The following is a 16,680-nucleotide window of genomic DNA, read 5'->3' as shown; positions in this document are numbered from 1 at the left end:
GTTAATGTTCACATCAAACATCAGAATGCGGAAAAAAGGTGATTTAAGTGACTTTGAATGTGGCATGGATGTTGGTGTCAGATGGGCTGGTATGAGGGTTTCAGAAACTGCTGATCTACTGGGATTTTCACGCACAACCATCTCTATAGGTTTATAGAGAATGGACTGAAAACAAAAAAACATCCATTGAGCGGCGGTTCTCAGTGTTGAAATACTTGTTGATGACAGAGGTCGCAGAAGAATTACCAGATTGCTAAGCGCTTCTGGTGAAGAAACAGTAACTCAGATAACCACTCGTTACTATCACGGTATGCAGAAGAGCACCTCTGAACACACAACATGTCAAACCTTGAAGCAGATGGGCTACAGCAGCAGAAGACCGCACTGGGAGCCCCTCCGTTCAGCTAAGAACAAGAAACTGCAGCTACAGTGGGCATAGGCTCACCAAAATTACACACTGGAAGACTGGAAAAACTCTGCCTGCTCAGATCAGTGTCCTGCAGTGACATTCTGATGGTACAGTCAGAATTTGGCATAAACGACATGAAAGTGTGAATGTATTGTGACTTGTATAAACAATTCATGCTAGTGTTGGCGGTGTAATGGTGTGGGGGATATTTTCTATGCATGCTTTCAGCCGCTTAGTACCAAGTGTACATGGCTAAATGCCACAGCCTACCTGAGTATTGTTGCTGACCACGTGTATCTCTTTATGACCTCAGTGTACCCAGCTAATAATGGTTACTTCCAGCAGGACAGCATGCCGTGTCGCAAAGCTCATGTCATCTCAGACTGGCTTCTTGAATGTGACGGCTCACTGTACTCAAATGGCCTCCACGGTCACCAGATCTCAATCCAATAGAGCACCTATACTGTAGGTGGAACGGGAGATACTCGTCATGAAGGTGCAGCCGACAAATCTGCAGCAACTGCGTGATGCTATCAAGTCAACATGGAGCAAAGTCTCTGAGGAATTTCTATGCTATGCAGAATTAAGGCAGTTCTGAAGGCAAAAAGGGGTCCAACCTGGTACCAACAAGGTGTACCTAATAAAGTGGCCAGTGCGTGTATATTCTAGTTTTGTTATATTGATTTCGATTTGTCTGCAGTTGAATAAAGCTTAGCTGTTTCCTAGTGTGCGTGTAAATTTAATCTAATACTTTATTGCCATCCTACATAAGAGTTCCGTTCCGTTGTGATTGAACATGGCAACATTAAATCATTATTTGCAGCGTCGATACATTTTCCAGAAGTAATACAAACAATCGACTGTTGGTTGGATGCTGGGCCATTTCTTTCTTTTCACTTTATTTAATGCCAATGTGACAGTCTGCACCTCCACCCACTTTTTCTGTTATTGAGAACAAAATTAAATGTCTTCTCACCACGTCCCCAATCGAGTGTACATTCTACGTTCTGTGTGTCTTTGGATAAACGCGGTGAAAGCAAGAAAAACAGTTTGGGCACTTTAATTTTCTTAAAGTAAGCAAGTTAAGTTAATAAAAAAAAAAAGCCATTTGTTTTGTGGAATCTATATTGTCTTGATGACATCCAGTTCTGTGTTTTACATTGCCTGCCCCCTCATTGAAATGAAATGGAACCAATCCGGTGCATGTTAGTTGGCTGCATGTTATAAGCAGAAGTAAAATGAAACAGAAATGAAGTCTCTGTTGTCTGAGTCTCTTTATATATTTTGATCAAAACATTACAGGGACATCCTTGCGGCATTTGTGTTCCATACGTTGTTGTTTCTGTGGGGAAATCGTGTAAGATCTGTCAGGGGGACCCCCGGGGCCCCAAACCCATCAGCTTACTGGGAACATGCCCAGTGCGGCAGCTGGCCCGTCCTGCCATGGCGCCCACGATAAAAGTGTTAATTATTTGTGGTACGAACTTCTTTGTAGATTCAGCCCCCTTGAGGTCAATATTAGTAATGCAGCAAATATTTTTGCTTGGCCTCCAGTTTGGAAGTTACCTGTAAAGGAGTTACTGTTTTTAAACACATTTATAATAACTGTATATCATATATTGTTCATTATTAGATACTATGTATATACTGCCTATATGCATAGTGCATGTGTGTGTGTGTGTATGTATTATTATTTTAGAACCACACGCATACTCGGACATATAAACAGAAGCTGATGTTTTGTGCACTGCTGGAATAAACATCTACCTCATTGACCAAACCAGACAGCTTGCAGCAATTGTCATTTCACCGCTCGTTCCAGACATTCAGTGGCCAGATGCTTCAACTCTGTGCAACGCGGTGCGTGATGAACATTCCCTCATGTATCACATCGATGCTGAACTGAAGCACATGGGTCACAAAAGCACACCTTTCTGTTATTAATAGGAAAGGCATAGACCCTACGAGTTGGTCATGATCTCAGCCACCGACAACCGACACGAGGTCCGCTCTGTTAAAAGCTAACTGGTGTATTTACCTTATCAGTTATTCACAAATTCAGCTTGTTTAACTGCCAAATACATCACAAAAACACAACAAACAAAACTGACATTCGATTATTGTTAGGTCCAAGAATCGATTTTAAAAGGTAAACATACCTTCAAGTCTTTAATTGGCTCGATATAGCAAAAGTACCACACCTACAATAATAAAATATTTTTAATTATTGTTACTATTTTATGCTTAACATCTATACTTTGGCCGAAAGCCACGACACATAGCCAAGAAATACAGGCTGATCATCTCTCATTCAACAGTTTTTACATGCTTGTAAAAATGCCTCTATTAGAAACCCATCATTAAGTTGTTGTACATTCGCGTAACAAGCCAGAAATCCATATTCCATTGGAATAATACGTCAATAACGGCACGGCTCATAGTTCAGATAATGTGACTCTGCACTGTAGGATATAAATGAGAGGTTTGCAGAATATGGACAAAGGAATAAATAGATCTAAAATAAGGATATTTAGGTCTAATTGTTATGCTTTGATCGTCTTATTCCACCCATTATATATCTACTAAAACAGTACAATTGTACAATATACTACAATTATGGGAAAATGGTATCTGAGCTATTAGTTGTACCCAGACATGGTCTAGTGAACTGTAAAATAATGGGTGCTGTAGCATTATATTCAAGTATAAGGGATATAGATTAATGGCAGTTGCTTATCTGGTTGGATGAACAAACTTTTCAAGTAATGAGGCAAGCTTTTTGTATGGGACCTGGGCACCTGGGGAGACAAAACAGTTCCACCCCCAAGGACACACCTGAACATTTGAGCACACTGGCATGCAGGATGAACTAGAGAGTATTGATGGGGGCTAACACAGTGCGTACGGGAGCGGTCGAAGGCGTGGATTGCAGGGGCTGAGTCCAGGAGCCCCACAGGGTTACTTGTCCTGTTTGTAGTCCAGGGACGGGGGCTCCTTCCTGGGGCTGAATATCCAGGCCAGAGCCAACATGATGGGGCAAGAGGAAGGCACAGGAGCCCACGAAGGGGGTATGCAGGTATAAGGGTGAAGTTCAGGAACTGGCAGGAGGAGAAACGCTTAGGGCTACAGTTCAGGTCTATCAGGCTCGGTGCCTGTCTGGCCCTGTCACATTTGTCTTGGCCCCGTTTGGCCAGCAGGTGTCGCTGGCCATCCTGTTCCCTCTATCTTGTAGCCCCAAGTCCCTAATGTGTTTCCTTGGGCCCAATGCTGCTGTGTAGCTCTATGGATTGAGTGAGTGGTGTGGAAGCTGATACTCCCTCAGTCATGGGTTTGAGGCTTGCCCTCACCTGTTTTATTTTATCAGTGGCGTTTTGTATCGTTTTTGCTTTGTATCCTTGTTTTTGATTTTTCCTGCACCATGCCCTGCCGTAACAGGGTCAGGGTGATGGTGCAGACATCAGAGCATTACACTTCATATACATACAGCCAGGAGACATGGGTACTTATACTATAAAGCTGCAACACATTCTTAGCTGTTTCACCTGTGCAAAGGCCCAGTACATTAGTCCAGTCTAAACTTTTAAGAATAAATAAATAGCATTTTCAACTGCAGTGTTAGTCTACAGTTCACATTTGTATGTTAATGTTCCGTTTTAAAGTTCCTTACAAATTAATAAGCACACATAATCTGAAATAAATTCATTTGCCACGTTTTCAGAGTAGGCTAATTCTGCCGTGATTAAGAGGTCACCTTGACATGCACTTGTAAACCTACCCTGAAACTGGCACAAGAATTTCACTGTGTTCCCTCGGACGTATGTGACAATGAAACCCGAAACTTGACTTCAGTAGTAGCAGCTGTTAACAAGCTATAGGCATGTGCAGGAACATGTAGGTTTGCTTCTAATTGTGGAAATTTGGTTTTAAGGATAATGGATGTTTATTGTAATTCCAAATCATATTGTGCATGAAGGGAATGAAATGAGGTACTCAGGTACAGTGTAGCAGCAATAATACAATGGAAATCAAATCCAGAACAATAATTCAATTATTAAAATTAAGGTAAAAAATAAAGAATAAAAATAAAATAGTAGCATTGGGATAAATAATAACAAGTAATTTCACTAATTAATTCTGTGTACATCAATTAAAAAATGAAAGGCACGTGAATATCTTACTGCATATGATGAAATTCATTCATTCATACATTCATTCATAATCCATCCAGAACATCTGATCTCCTCACAGGATGTCAATCGACTTTTCACTAAAGTGAACAAGGACAGGACAGGATAAAGCATTTACTTTTGATGCAGTCATGTCGAAATTTTCAGAACAGTAATTAAGCAGATGGCCAGTAAAATGTAACTATACTCGCCATATGAAGTTACATCTCATACCGTCTGCGTGGATTATTGGGCGCAGCCGGGTATGGAAAATGGATGGACGGATATATGAAATTAAGTGTTAAGTGATTTGCGGAATTTAACTCTCGCTCTCCATCTACTTTCTAGCTGCATTTTATAACAGCGGAGGTTGAGGTCGAGCAAAAAGAACGGGGCGCCGGAGGGGGCGGGGTCGTGACGTCACATGACGTACCCGCTGCCAGCGTGGAACACGAGGGGAGGGGGGTATCCCGGAAGTGCGGCGGCCACAGGGACCTGGAGGGTTAGGAGCTGTTGGAGACGCTTCCCGGTTTGGCTGTCAAGCAGGCGGCGTGGGCATCCTCAGCGTTCGCTTCCCGGCCCGAACCGGAGCTCACGCCTGGACCGGAAAGCCGCAGTCATGGAGGCGCCGATAGAACAGGTAGCCGCGGGCTGGTACTGCGGTGATTCGGCACGCCGCTAATGTGCTAGCTAGCAAGATCCGAAGTGCATAAATAAACCCGCTCCCAGTAAATGTCGTGCCAGCCCGCTGTAGTGTTATGTTACCCTTCCTCTGGTACGCGGGAGGGAAAAGGCGACGCGACAGTGGAAGTAAATTGCGAGTTTAGATGTGTCAAACCCGGATCTTTGACGGGAGCTCGGTACTTCCTAGCCGCTCTTTTTTACGTGTTGAATCATTGACCTGTGCGCGTTTTCCTGGTGTCGCTTGATGGACGGGCGGTTGCACAGGTAAAGCTGTCACTCTCAAGGGGACAGTAATACAGCCCCATCGATTTTGCGCCAGCCAGGCTACAAACATCGTGCTCTTGCGAACAGACGGACAGATGGGGAAAGAGGACATTCAGAGGATCTCATTCAGGGCATTTTTTTCCAGCGTAGTTGTTTTCATTAGTCATGGTTGCTCCCTTCAGGAGAGGATGTAATCCCGAAGGGATGGGGGAGGTAGCTCGTGCTGTAGGTGCTTGTATGTCTTTCAAGATAGGTGATAGGGCTTTGTAGAACTGGGAATATTTAGTCTCTTAGATATGACGGTTTTAGAGTTACAGTATTTAAAGTTACAGTTGTTAAAAATAATTGCCAAAACTTAAAAAAAGGCATATTTTAAATGGGAGTCTGATGATAAAATATTTAATGGCTTGAATAATAAAGCTACCAGTTGCAGACTGGTAACCATGCATCATTTACACTTATTTACCAGATTGTTTTGTTCAAAGCAATGCACATGTGAAAATTAGAGAATAGAATCAGGCAGTGTCCTCTGAGCACCTGGCATTCAGGGGCTTGCTCAAGAGCACAGTGGTGACGTCACGATATATACAGCATATGCTGTCTCTTTTGAAGTTTTCACAGATACATGCAGAAGGTGAATGCAGTGGCCATAGTCGAGGGGATGGCTGATGCTGCTGGCTGCGCAGATCTGCGCATGGCTGCAAAATGAAGTCGTAAACTCTGCTTGGGAGGAGATACTTTCACTCGTGATAGGATCTGTGTGAATCACACAACCACACTTTGATGTATTCTCCTGGCAGAATACTATTACAAATTGCCAAATAGTACTAAGAAATAGGCAATATACAACTGTAACTCATTTTCACTTAAGTATCCTTAATTGGCACTTTGTTGAAACTCAGGGTATCTGGTTAATTCCAGTTATTACTGGAATTCAAAGTGATCTGTCGTGATTAGATTTATAACTGCAAGCTTAGTAAGTATGGAAAAGGAGCTGAATTTGCCGTTTCTTTGTGAAGCAGTGAGATGTTATGTCTTACTGTCCCCCATAAACGTGATAAATGGTGTCTTCCTGTTATTCATGTTAACGAGCCATCAGACAGCCTTCGTGGCTCCATGTTGATGGAGGCTGACGCAGTCCCACTCTCTCCTCTCCAGGCGCCGGTGGACCCCATGCTTGCTGAAATGGGCGAGAACCTGAACAAGGCCATACAGATTCTGGAGGATGGCCAGAGGTTTGTTGGTTTGCGTTTCCTCGCTCCCTGAACCTCTGGCCTTGGGGGTCGGTTTTGTTCCTCTGAAATAGCGGGGCTGGGGGGGGGGGGGGATGACATCGGTACGATTTTGGTGACCGCAAGGCAGAGCCCGTGCACAGGCCTCTTCAGGAGGCCCCGCGTGATCTGCTGCGGAAGGTTCCACGTGCTCCTCTCCTTGTTTCTCTAGGGAGGTGGCAGACGACAGAGAGAGGAGAAAGTACAGCCGGAAGGACATCCCGGGGCCCCTGCAAGGAGGGTAAGGGGCAATTGAGCGCTTATGGAGACTTACTGTGGTTTAACTGCGGTTTTGGCTTTGGGGGTATCAACATTTAGCCAATCTGCAGTGTGAAGCCTACCGGCAGGGTAAACTCCAAGTGACATGGTCACATGGTCCTAACCAAAATACCCACTGTGCTGTGCGGTGTGGCTTAGCTCCTCGTAACAGCAGCTGGCATCGTGTGTGTGTTTGTGCCCCCCCCCACCCCCCCCCAGTGGCCAGGACGTGGCAAGCATCCTGCAGCTGGTCCAGAACCTCATGCATGGGGATGAGGAGGATGGCAGATGGGAGCACCGGTAAGAGGCGCCCACCCCCCTTACTTGATCTGTCGTGATGAAGGCAGGAATATTAGAGAAGTCTGCTAGCATCAGCAATGGCCACCAATATCTCATGGGCCCAGCATACCATTTACTGGATTTGCTGTAAGTTAGAGTGACTATGGTTTATGGTGATGGCAGTCACCAGGAATGGCGTGGGTTTCATTGTAGTGCTCTCCAAGATTTCTATGAGTTATGGTGATGGTGGTCACAATGGTTACCAGGGGTCACGGTGATGGTGGTCAGCAAGGTTGCTGTGGGGTATAGTGACGGAGGTCACCAGGGTTGCTGTGGGTTACGTTGTAGTGACCTCCAAGGTTGTCATGTGTTACGGTGTGGCGGTCTCTAGGGTTGCCGCAGGTCATGGTGATACCCCTGTGTCTTTCCAGCAGGATGCAGAATGTGGGTGAGCAGGGTCACATGGCCCTGTTGGGCCACAGCCTGGCCGCCTACATCTCCGTGCTGGACAGGGAGCGGTTGCGCAAGCTGACCACCCGCATCCTCTCAGACACCACACTCTGGTTATGCCGGCTCTTCAGGTACGATCACCCCCCATCCCCCCCTCCGGATGCCCCTTGAGAGTGGCTGTTTATCTTCCCTGATTTCAGGGTAAAGTACAGTGATGTTTCAGTAGTGCTATCTAGCTGATTTCGTTGCTACTCTGGCAGATATGAGAACGGATCGGCGTATTACCATGAGGATGACCGTGAGGGTCTCCTCAAGGTCTGCCGGCTCGTCATCCACTCACGCTATGACGACTTCGCCACTGAGGGTTTCACCGTGCTGGGCTCCCAACAGCCTGTCGTATACCAGAGCGCCGCCTGCCGGATGGGGCTGGGACAGTACCTCTGCAGCCAGGTGTGATGATCATACAGAGAGGCTAGATTTGGGAATTTAAAAGCCCTAACAGAACACAATCTTCTGATTGTGGGCTAATGTTTCACTATGTTCTTCAGTCGAAAATGTCCAGATGTTGTCTCTCTGTGAGCTTGGTAGGGGTGCAGCTTGTCATGCCTGATCTAGCTGTGAGGTTGGTTGGGGTGCAGTTTGTCATGTCTGTTTTGACTGTGAGCTTGGTTGGAGTGGAGCTTGTCCTGTCTGATCTGGCTGTGAGCTTGGTTGGAGTGCAGCTTGTCATGTCTGACAGAGTATCTGTTTTTACAGTTGGGTTTACCCCTCTCCTGCCTGTGCACCGTGCCCTGTAACACCATGTTTGGATCTCAGCACCAAATGGTAAATATGGCTCTTCTCCAAAGGCCTTGAGTCCTTTCTTTGGACAGAACCTCATTCTGGACCGGATTTGCTGGACATCCTGTTTGTTTTGCTTCTGCAGGATGTTGCCTTGCTGGACAGGCTGATCAAGGATGACATGGACTCCGGGAAACTCCCCTTAGTGCTGATAGCCAACGCTGGTTAGTGTGGAAGCTCCTCATAGATTCTTTGTTAGCTTTTCATAGAATGATTTGAGGTTTTCCTTTGAAAAGATCACCGTGTTCTGCATGGGGTTGAGTACACGTTCTCACCTTGGTAGGATCACCCGGTGCGGGGCACACAGACAAGCTGAGCCGCCTGAAGGAGCTGTGCATTCAGTACGACATCTGGCTTCACGTGGAGGGGTACGTACTTGCTGCCGGCCACTTGCTTTCCCACTTCAAGTGCCAGCTCCACCCTGATGTTGCATCTCCTTTTCCACCTCCAGAGTCAACCTGGCGACCCTCACACTCGGCTGCGTCACGTCTTCAGTGATGGTATGTCTGCCTGGAGCTCGGGCTTCTGGGAATTCTGCCCCTCGGATCATTCCCTGGAATTCCACCCCTCGGAATATTCTCTGGTATTCCATGCTGTTTATGTGTACCTGGACATCATCCATTCCTTTCTAGGCAGCCACTAAAGCTGACAGCATGACCCTAACCCTGGGGCCATGGCTGGGCCTCCCCGCGGTTCCGGCCGTCACACTCTACAGGCACGAGGATCCTGCCCTGGTCAGTCAGGCCCATTTCAGGCAGCACTGATAACTGATAACTATGATGTGATAACTATCACCTTCCATAACACCACTGATGACATCATCCTCACTGGTCGCCCCACAGTCTCTAGCAGCGGGCCTGACCTCCAGCCAGCCGGTGGAAAAGCTCCGAGCCCTCCCCCTCTGGCTGTCCCTGCAGTACCTGGGGCATGATGGGATAGTGGAGCGGATCAGACATGCCTCACAGCTGGTAAGCAGTAGCCTCGAGGCTGTTAGGGCCACCACCAGGCACCTGACAGTGAGAGTGGGGGGGGAAAAAATCATTTTCTCTTTCTGTAGAGCCAGCAGCTCCTGGACCATTTGAAGAAGCAGGCTTCCATCAAGACAACGGTAAGCGGCTACTGTTTTTTTTATTTTTTATTTTTTTTTTAAGCGCGGCTTTGCGAGTTACCCTGATCCTCTGCTGGCTCCTGTCAGACCTCGGGTGTCATATTTAAGCAGCTAATCCCCTGGCTGCATTTAGTACGGAATCGTTGCCTCATGGGCCACACCGCCTGCGTGAGGCCTGACTGTGAAATGCTGCTGCTGTTGATCCGTGACGGTGCACACCTTCTCCGCGTCCGTTGCACACGGCCGACACTCCAGCATCCCTGTGTTCGTGTCGTGAGTTCACTTTTTCAAGCGGGCCCATTTGAGCTGCCGCCCGGTCTAAAGATGACCTCGCAGATTCGGGTAAAGTCAGTGAAGGGCCACGTGGCGGAGAGGGCAGCGCGTGTGACCTCGTCCCTGGCGGCCCTGGTGAGCTCAGCTGCGCTTGATTTCAGGGCATGACAACTCGCTTCCGGGTCCCTCCCATCTCCGGGGGCTCTCTGCAAGACGTCCTGGGTTCCCTCGTACTGTCCATTGTAGGTGGGCCCCGCCCTGTGCCTGCTCACGCCCTCCTGCCCCCCCGCATCCTCGCCATCATGCTTACTCACGCTCCTGGGGCAAGCACAGTCTCAGATGCTGCTCGAACTCGGGCTCAAGCAGCCAAAGCGGTTAAGACTCACTGTGCTAAGTATGCAATTATCATTTGTGCCTTTTGGATTCTGTTTTTGTAATGTTGTAGTAAAACCAGCTGTATCACTTAAAAGTGGTCGGTCAGCATTCCTAAGGTAATACTGGTTTAAGCTGAAATAGACATTGATGTCTTAAGAGCATTATTCAGTGAATAGTAACTTAAAAATCAACATGGCAGGTAAGCTGATTTTCCAGAATACTCTGCGCTCCATAATGAGATATGGATTTGAAGGGCAGGGGCGGTGTAATGGTGAAAACCAAAGGGCACATGCGTGAATCCGTAGAGGCCTTTCCCGTGCAGCCGCACCCTCTCCTCGTCCCCTGCGTGTGGGACCGGCAGGGGTCACGACCCCACCGCCCTTCATGGATCAGACGAGGGTTTGCTCTGCATGAACGCGCCATGCATTCGGTGGTCTCATATCACCAGAGGACTGTCACACGGTGACAGCCTGTTTATCAGACATCCGCACTTGTTAGGTTTATTTCTTTATTTAGATTTTTTTTGGGGGGGGGTAATTAAATTTCTACATTGTTTTTGAGGAACACAATCATATGGGACGTGTTTTTTTTTTTCGAAAATTTACAAGTCAGAGGCACAAAAATTGGCGCAATCCGCTCAATAATTTGGCCCATGGATGTCACTGTGAAGACAGTATTTTGTGAGACGTGTGTATGACATCGTACATCTGGGCTGAGAGAGAGAGCATCACCAGCTGCAGACTGGCAGCAGTCAAAGCAAGCCAAGCTGTTCATATCATAAACCGTTAATGGCATCATCATGCACCCAAAACACCACCTCTGCTGCTTGGGTGTAATCTTGCACAGGTGCCTTCATTTTGCATGGATGACAGTAGGGCTGTGCGATACCACATAGCGACATACTCTCGATTACATGGCATAAGCGCAGCAATGACCAGGGCTTTACTTAGCAGGTGAAACATTTGTCCGGACGCCAGTTTTTCGCTCCTATACGGACGTTCATTTACACCAACAATTTGGTAAGCAGATTAGTTGTACACCTAAAATGTTAGCCAATTGTATAAATTCGCCATATCCTTATGGTTAATGAACATGTGGGACTTTAAACTGCTAAAAGTACCGCCACACAACCAACCTCTTTTTAACTTGCTTAACCTCATTATCTTCTCCTTTAAAAGATGTTTGTGGCTGTTGATCTGTTCCTTTCTTCACTGCCACTTCAGTGCTTGTCGCTTCCATGATTTACCAAAACAGTAACGTGATGTGCTACGCTAACCAAATCTAAGAAGCATAAGGATACACCGAATATTTTAGGCATACTACTAATCTGCTTACCGAATTGTGGGTGTAAGTAAATGTCTGTATAGTAGGTAGAAGCTGGCATCTGGACAAATGGTTGCCCGTCATCTGAAGCCCTGGTGATTATCTTGCATGCGGCATATAATCTCGAGCACATCACGATATGATATCGTGCAGCCCTAAATGAAAGTTGTGCTTGACTTCTGGTGCTGTCCGAACATGCTGGGGGTGGGGGGGTGGTTGAGTCTTACCCCTGAGACCCTGAGCCTGTCTCTTTTGCTGCTCGGTCTGTCAGGTGGAGGATGAGCTGAATTCGCCGGTGGTGGTGTTCAGGTTCTCCCAGGACAGCAGCACAGGTGCGTCTGCAGCTTTCTTGTTCTTATCCTTTGAATAAGGAGCTGAGGTTCAGTCAGGTTGCACAGCCGAGGTATGACTTGTGTCCCAACCTTCCCAGCATCCAGTGTGGGTTCTGCGGAGGGCTGTCTCGGCTGGGAGAGGGAGGTGCAGGACTCCCTCAACAGATGGGTAAGGCAGCTGGACGACAGAGGGTGCTTCTGCTGAATCCTGACCTCTCGGAAGCAGCACGGGGGTTTTTACCGGAGGACTGCATTTGCACACATGTGACTGGCATGTCCCGCCCCGACAGCTGGGTGAGCGGTTGGTGCAGCTGGTGCCTGCCAGCGGTGTGGACGTCGTGGACCTGGAGGACGAGGGCACCTGTGTGAGATTTAACCCACTGATGACTGCCGCAGGTATGGTGCCGAACCTTCTCTGAACACCTCTGAGCCCTCCTCCCCCATAACTGTGCCTTGAGGCCCTGCCCTATTGACTTGGGTGGCGTGGCTTGTGTGGGCGTGGCCTGAGCAGATGTGCTGTGTCCTCCTCAGTGCTGGGCACGCAGGAGGCCGACATGGAGGCCCTGGTGGCCAGGTTGACAGAGATAGTGCCCCTGCTGAGCGCAACACTGCGCCTCCGGCAGGAGTTCAGGGAGGAGGTGTACCGGCACGCCACCCTTGCCTACGTGGAAGACCTGGGCTGGCCGGGCCTGGGGGCCATCAGGTCAGAGTTCGGTGTTCAGAGCTCTGATGGGGGCCGGTCGTGGACCCAGTTTGTATGAAAGCGAGGTAACGACTGCCCTTCACAGATACCTGCCCAGGAGCGAGGAGCCAGACGCGGGCAGGAGGCAGCAGGAGGTGGAGAAGGTCAACAGTGACCTGCTGAGGAAACTCAAGGAGCTGGATGCGGACCTCAGTTTCTCCACAGGTGTGTCCACGAGGTCTCCTCAGGGAGTAATTAAGGAGTTTTAAGCAAGGTTCCTCCTGAAGTGTCCGTTGGTAACGGAACTTAAATAACCAGGAGATGACGCCCTTTCCTGACAGGCCCGGAGTTCGGCCCGGAGAAGAACTGCGTGTTTGTCGGCATGGCAACAGAAGACCTGGACGTGGCGGAACTGGTGAAGACGATCGCATCACTGGGGAAGGACATCGAGGAGAGCGGCAAGGTGAGGCCGCCATGCTGAGGCCTAGAGCACGAGGCTGGTATGATCTCACATCAGACGTGTAATGGCTGTTTAATAAGACCTTAAGCTAAGCCCCTGGCATGGCCCCACCCCCCAGTTACTGGAGAACATGACGGAAGTGGTGCGCTGGGGCATTCAGGAGGCGGAGATGCAGCTGCAGAAGGCGAGTGACCAGAAGCTGATGGAGGAGGTTTGTGTGGGCTCTGGGATTCCGGACCACCTATCGATCGGCATTTGCCTTCACTGTCCTAACACATCTCTCTCTCACCACCAGGGGGTGCTGCGGCAGATCCCGCTGGTGGGCTCCATGCTCAACTGGTTGTCCCCGTCCCAGAGTTCTGTACAAGGCAGGACGTTCAACCTGGCTTTAGGTATGGACGCTCCTCCTGAAACGCTACAATCCCATAATTCCCATCTTTGGACTCACACACCAGAGCCCTGAAACTGTCTGTGTTGGTCACCTAAAGGTTCCTTGGACACCACAGAACCCACGTACTCCAGCAGGACCCAGACGGGAGGAGAAACGCCCCCCACCACCCCCACATCCAGTGTCTCCAAGCAGTTGCCAGGTAACAAGCCTTTTTGTATGTGGCGTTATGGACTGTGTCTCTGTCATGGAGATCCATGGCCTGGGTGGTCGTCTTCTGCACTGTCAAGCCGAAAGGTAAATCGGCTCGATAAACACAAAGATCTCCTACTCTGAAGCTCCCGATCCATGTTTATGATGCTGGTTTTCCTCAGGAGAAGGACTTGCACTATAGTGAAAGTGAGGATTGACAGGATCAGCCATCAATATCAGTGATGCCTCCCACCCCCTGTCCCCTGTCTTATCACAGGGCATAAGCTGTTTCGCCGGGGACACGGCAGCTTTGACGCCCCCGACAGCACCAGCTTCCTGACTCCCAATGAGACGTCCCAGAGCTGGGGGCCCCAGGACGGCTCTACAGGGCTCCCCCTGCAGGCGGAACCTGTCCTCACAGAGGCCGACACCCAGGGTGCAGAGGCAGGATTCCATGTCAGATAGGATGACCGACTGTGAAGCATGGTGTAGGACTGTCACCCAGGAAGCTGCTGAGAGACCCTGGGGGGGTGGGGGGGTGCCCTCTGGAGCTCAAGCAGCTGGTTAACAAGTTTGGGGAAAGCGAGACACCTAACATGCGGGCGCATAGCGACAAGGATGGAATTAATGTCTGTTTGTTTTCTTTTATCCCTCCTAACCTTGACTTAATCACTTTGTAATCGAGAATGTACACAGAAGTAAAATGTGATTGAATGAGTAGTGGAAAAGCAGATTATTTTGTGACAGGTGCTGGAGAGGGGTATACTGGAGAGGGGTATACTGGAGAGGGGTATACTGGAGAGGGGTATACTGGAGAGGGGTATACTGGAGAGGAGTATAGTTTTTATGTCATTTCCCAGCTGTCATCAACACTGTTTCACCTGTCCAGTTACACCTGCTTCAGCCCTTTTAACATGTGCACTCCCTGAGTTCAGTTGAAGGAATCATTGGCTCCTAGATATTTATCTCTGAAGAAGTAATCTCGTCTATTAGACCAGTGTTTCCCAACCCAGTCCTTGGTGTTCCTGATTGGCTGGGAGCTGGGAAGGAGCAAAAATGTGGACTGTCCAGGGTTCCTCGAGGACTGGGTTGGGAAAGACTGTCTTAGACAACACTGAAGACACTGGCTGTGTAGTTGTCTTAGACCAATTTCAGTTTTTATAATTTATCTAGGTAAAGAGACTGACTGGGGAATGAAGTTTATTTTATCTGGGAACATTGAATTTGCTGCACTTTTTCAACTGCTTTTTATTTAACTGGGTATTGATTTAATAATGTTTTAGATTAATTGTTCTTTCTGATTTTTATTTAATATGATCTGGAGCTGATCGTTTTTTCTTCTAATCAAAATAAATAGTTTGTTTACACTTTCTGCTTATTTAAAATAATCTGGAGCCATTTTTTCAGTTTTTAAACAGAGTTGCTTTTCTTGTTGGCCCTATAGTCAAATGTCTCATCAATTGGCTGTCTTGTGTGAAGCTTCATCGGGATTGGTTTGGCAGTGGGGCCATTGCCCCTCCTACTCTGTGTCCCCTGGCCAGTCGTGTTTCAGATGCTTGAAGTGGGCAGTATAGTAACAGGATTTTTCTAATTTTGCTTTTGATTGATTAAATTTCTTTCTGTTTGTGCCAAAACTGTAAAAACGGACCATACTGCACTTTGTGTGGGCCTACTGTAGTACCTATTAGGATTATAAATGTTCCTTTTCTTGGTAATATCACTGTCAGAGATATCCCCCCCCCCCCAGCCAGGATTTAGTTCATCTGCCCAACATAAAGAGATGCAGTCTTGTCTTTCTGTGTTAACCTGAGATGCGAATGTTCTGATACAGCCTCCTTCATCCTTTCTGTTCACCACAGAGTTATGTTTCTCCTGCTCTAATGTAAAGTGTCATGTAGCCCAGATTCGGTTCTCCGCGACGGACTGACACACAAAAGCTGAGGTGGTTTGAATCCCTTGGGTCTCTCCAGTTTCTTCCTCCTGTCTGTGTCTCTCACGCTCGCCTTGTAGCCTTGACACCTGTTTCTCTTACTGTCGATTCACTGTCCCTCACTTCGGTATCATGGCTCAAAGAAATGTCGGCTTGCGACAACACAGCAGCTGCTGATGACATGCTTCAAGTCCAGACGTTACATAACTAATGTATTTAAGTGCAATTTTAAAAGAAAACCTTCTCAGTGCCCACAGATCTTTGTCTTCCTTTTCACAAGTCCTGTTAGTTTTTGGTGCAATAATTCATTTTAATCAGTAGTTGGGAGTGAAATGTCTAATATATTATGAAACTGCTAAAGATTTAAGATGATTATTTTCCCATTTATTTTACAGTTTGAATATAGTTCGGTGTTACATCCTTAGGCTGAAATGGAATAGGCTGTTTTTTATGTCTTCACTAAGATGTAAGACTCCATGCCCTTTCCCCAGTGTTCTTGGGAAAAGAGTGGAATCGGTCACTCTTGTTGCCTTTATTAAACCACATTTTGATGTATTCACTCTGTGCCTATTTGTCAAGTGCCTTTGTGTATCGAGTGGGTGTAATATATCCCAGCTTGGGAATCTGGTACAGCCGAATAACAGGAAATACCTCTATATTTTAGAGGGTTTTCTTTTGTATGGTTTTGCTATAAATATTTAGCTACACTGACATTAACTTTAATTGCCTTATAAATAATTTGACCTTAAGTCATTCTTATTACTGAAATTATATTTAAGTATTGTACTTAAGTCGTACTTTAACACCACTGCCTTACATAATGGCTTGTTAACACACTCAATATTTACCATTAATTCTTTTACTGCAGAAATATAATAGAATGGTACACAATGACATACCATTATTGGTTTATATTATTATTTTTAACACAGAGGTTAAATGTTTGCATCCCTCCAGTCTCAAAGACCATTAAGCTTCAAAGGTCCTTGACTATTT

At 47.2% G+C, this 16,680-nt stretch overlaps 1 protein-coding gene across 4 annotated transcripts; it reads left to right on the top strand.

The window, feature by feature from the left end:
* The first annotated feature begins 5,013 nt into the window (after positions 1–5,013).
* Positions 5,014–15,121, top strand: pdxdc1 (pyridoxal-dependent decarboxylase domain containing 1). Of its 4 annotated transcripts, none has more exons than XM_072704798.1 (24): positions 5,014–5,215; positions 6,682–6,758; positions 6,967–7,035; positions 7,272–7,352; positions 7,766–7,912; positions 8,042–8,231; positions 8,538–8,606; positions 8,707–8,785; positions 8,905–8,989; positions 9,073–9,121; positions 9,254–9,355; positions 9,464–9,589; positions 9,679–9,729; positions 10,164–10,244; positions 11,972–12,032; positions 12,131–12,201; positions 12,323–12,428; positions 12,564–12,735; positions 12,821–12,939; positions 13,056–13,177; positions 13,293–13,385; positions 13,470–13,566; positions 13,663–13,764; positions 14,032–15,121. In XM_072704798.1, exons 1-24 carry the CDS (start codon positions 5,195–5,197, stop codon positions 14,217–14,219), a joined length of 2,358 nt encoding a protein of 785 aa, XP_072560899.1. In that variant the 5' UTR covers positions 5,014–5,194; the 3' UTR covers positions 14,220–15,121. The 4 variants fall into 4 exon arrangements, with proteins under 4 accessions (XP_072560899.1, XP_072560898.1, XP_072560901.1 ...); XM_072704797.1 differs by having other exon boundaries at positions 7,763–7,912; XM_072704800.1 differs by lacking the exon at positions 10,164–10,244 and having other exon boundaries at positions 5,015–5,215.
* Positions 15,122–16,680: the final 1,559 nt, after the last annotated feature.

This window comes from Paramormyrops kingsleyae, chromosome 22 (genome assembly GCF_048594095.1).
Source record: "Paramormyrops kingsleyae isolate MSU_618 chromosome 22, PKINGS_0.4, whole genome shotgun sequence".
Lineage (NCBI taxonomy): Eukaryota > Metazoa > Chordata > Actinopteri > Osteoglossiformes > Mormyridae > Paramormyrops > Paramormyrops kingsleyae.
This window is presented reverse-complemented; position numbering and strand designations above follow the sequence as displayed.

What these genes read in the sequence shown, in the direction of transcription:
- pdxdc1 (XM_072704797.1), top strand. Translation starts at nt 5,195, where the DNA reads ATGGAGGCGCCGATAGAACAG. An exon ending in ATTCTGGAGGATGGCCAGAG is followed by an intron (nt 6,759 to 6,966) that starts GTTTGTTGGTTT and finishes TTGTTTCTCTAG; the next exon opens with GGAGGTGGCAGACGACAGAG. An exon ending in ACCAGAAGCTGATGGAGGAG is followed by an intron (nt 13,386 to 13,469) that starts GTTTGTGTGGGC and finishes TCTCACCACCAG; the next exon opens with GGGGTGCTGCGGCAGATCCC.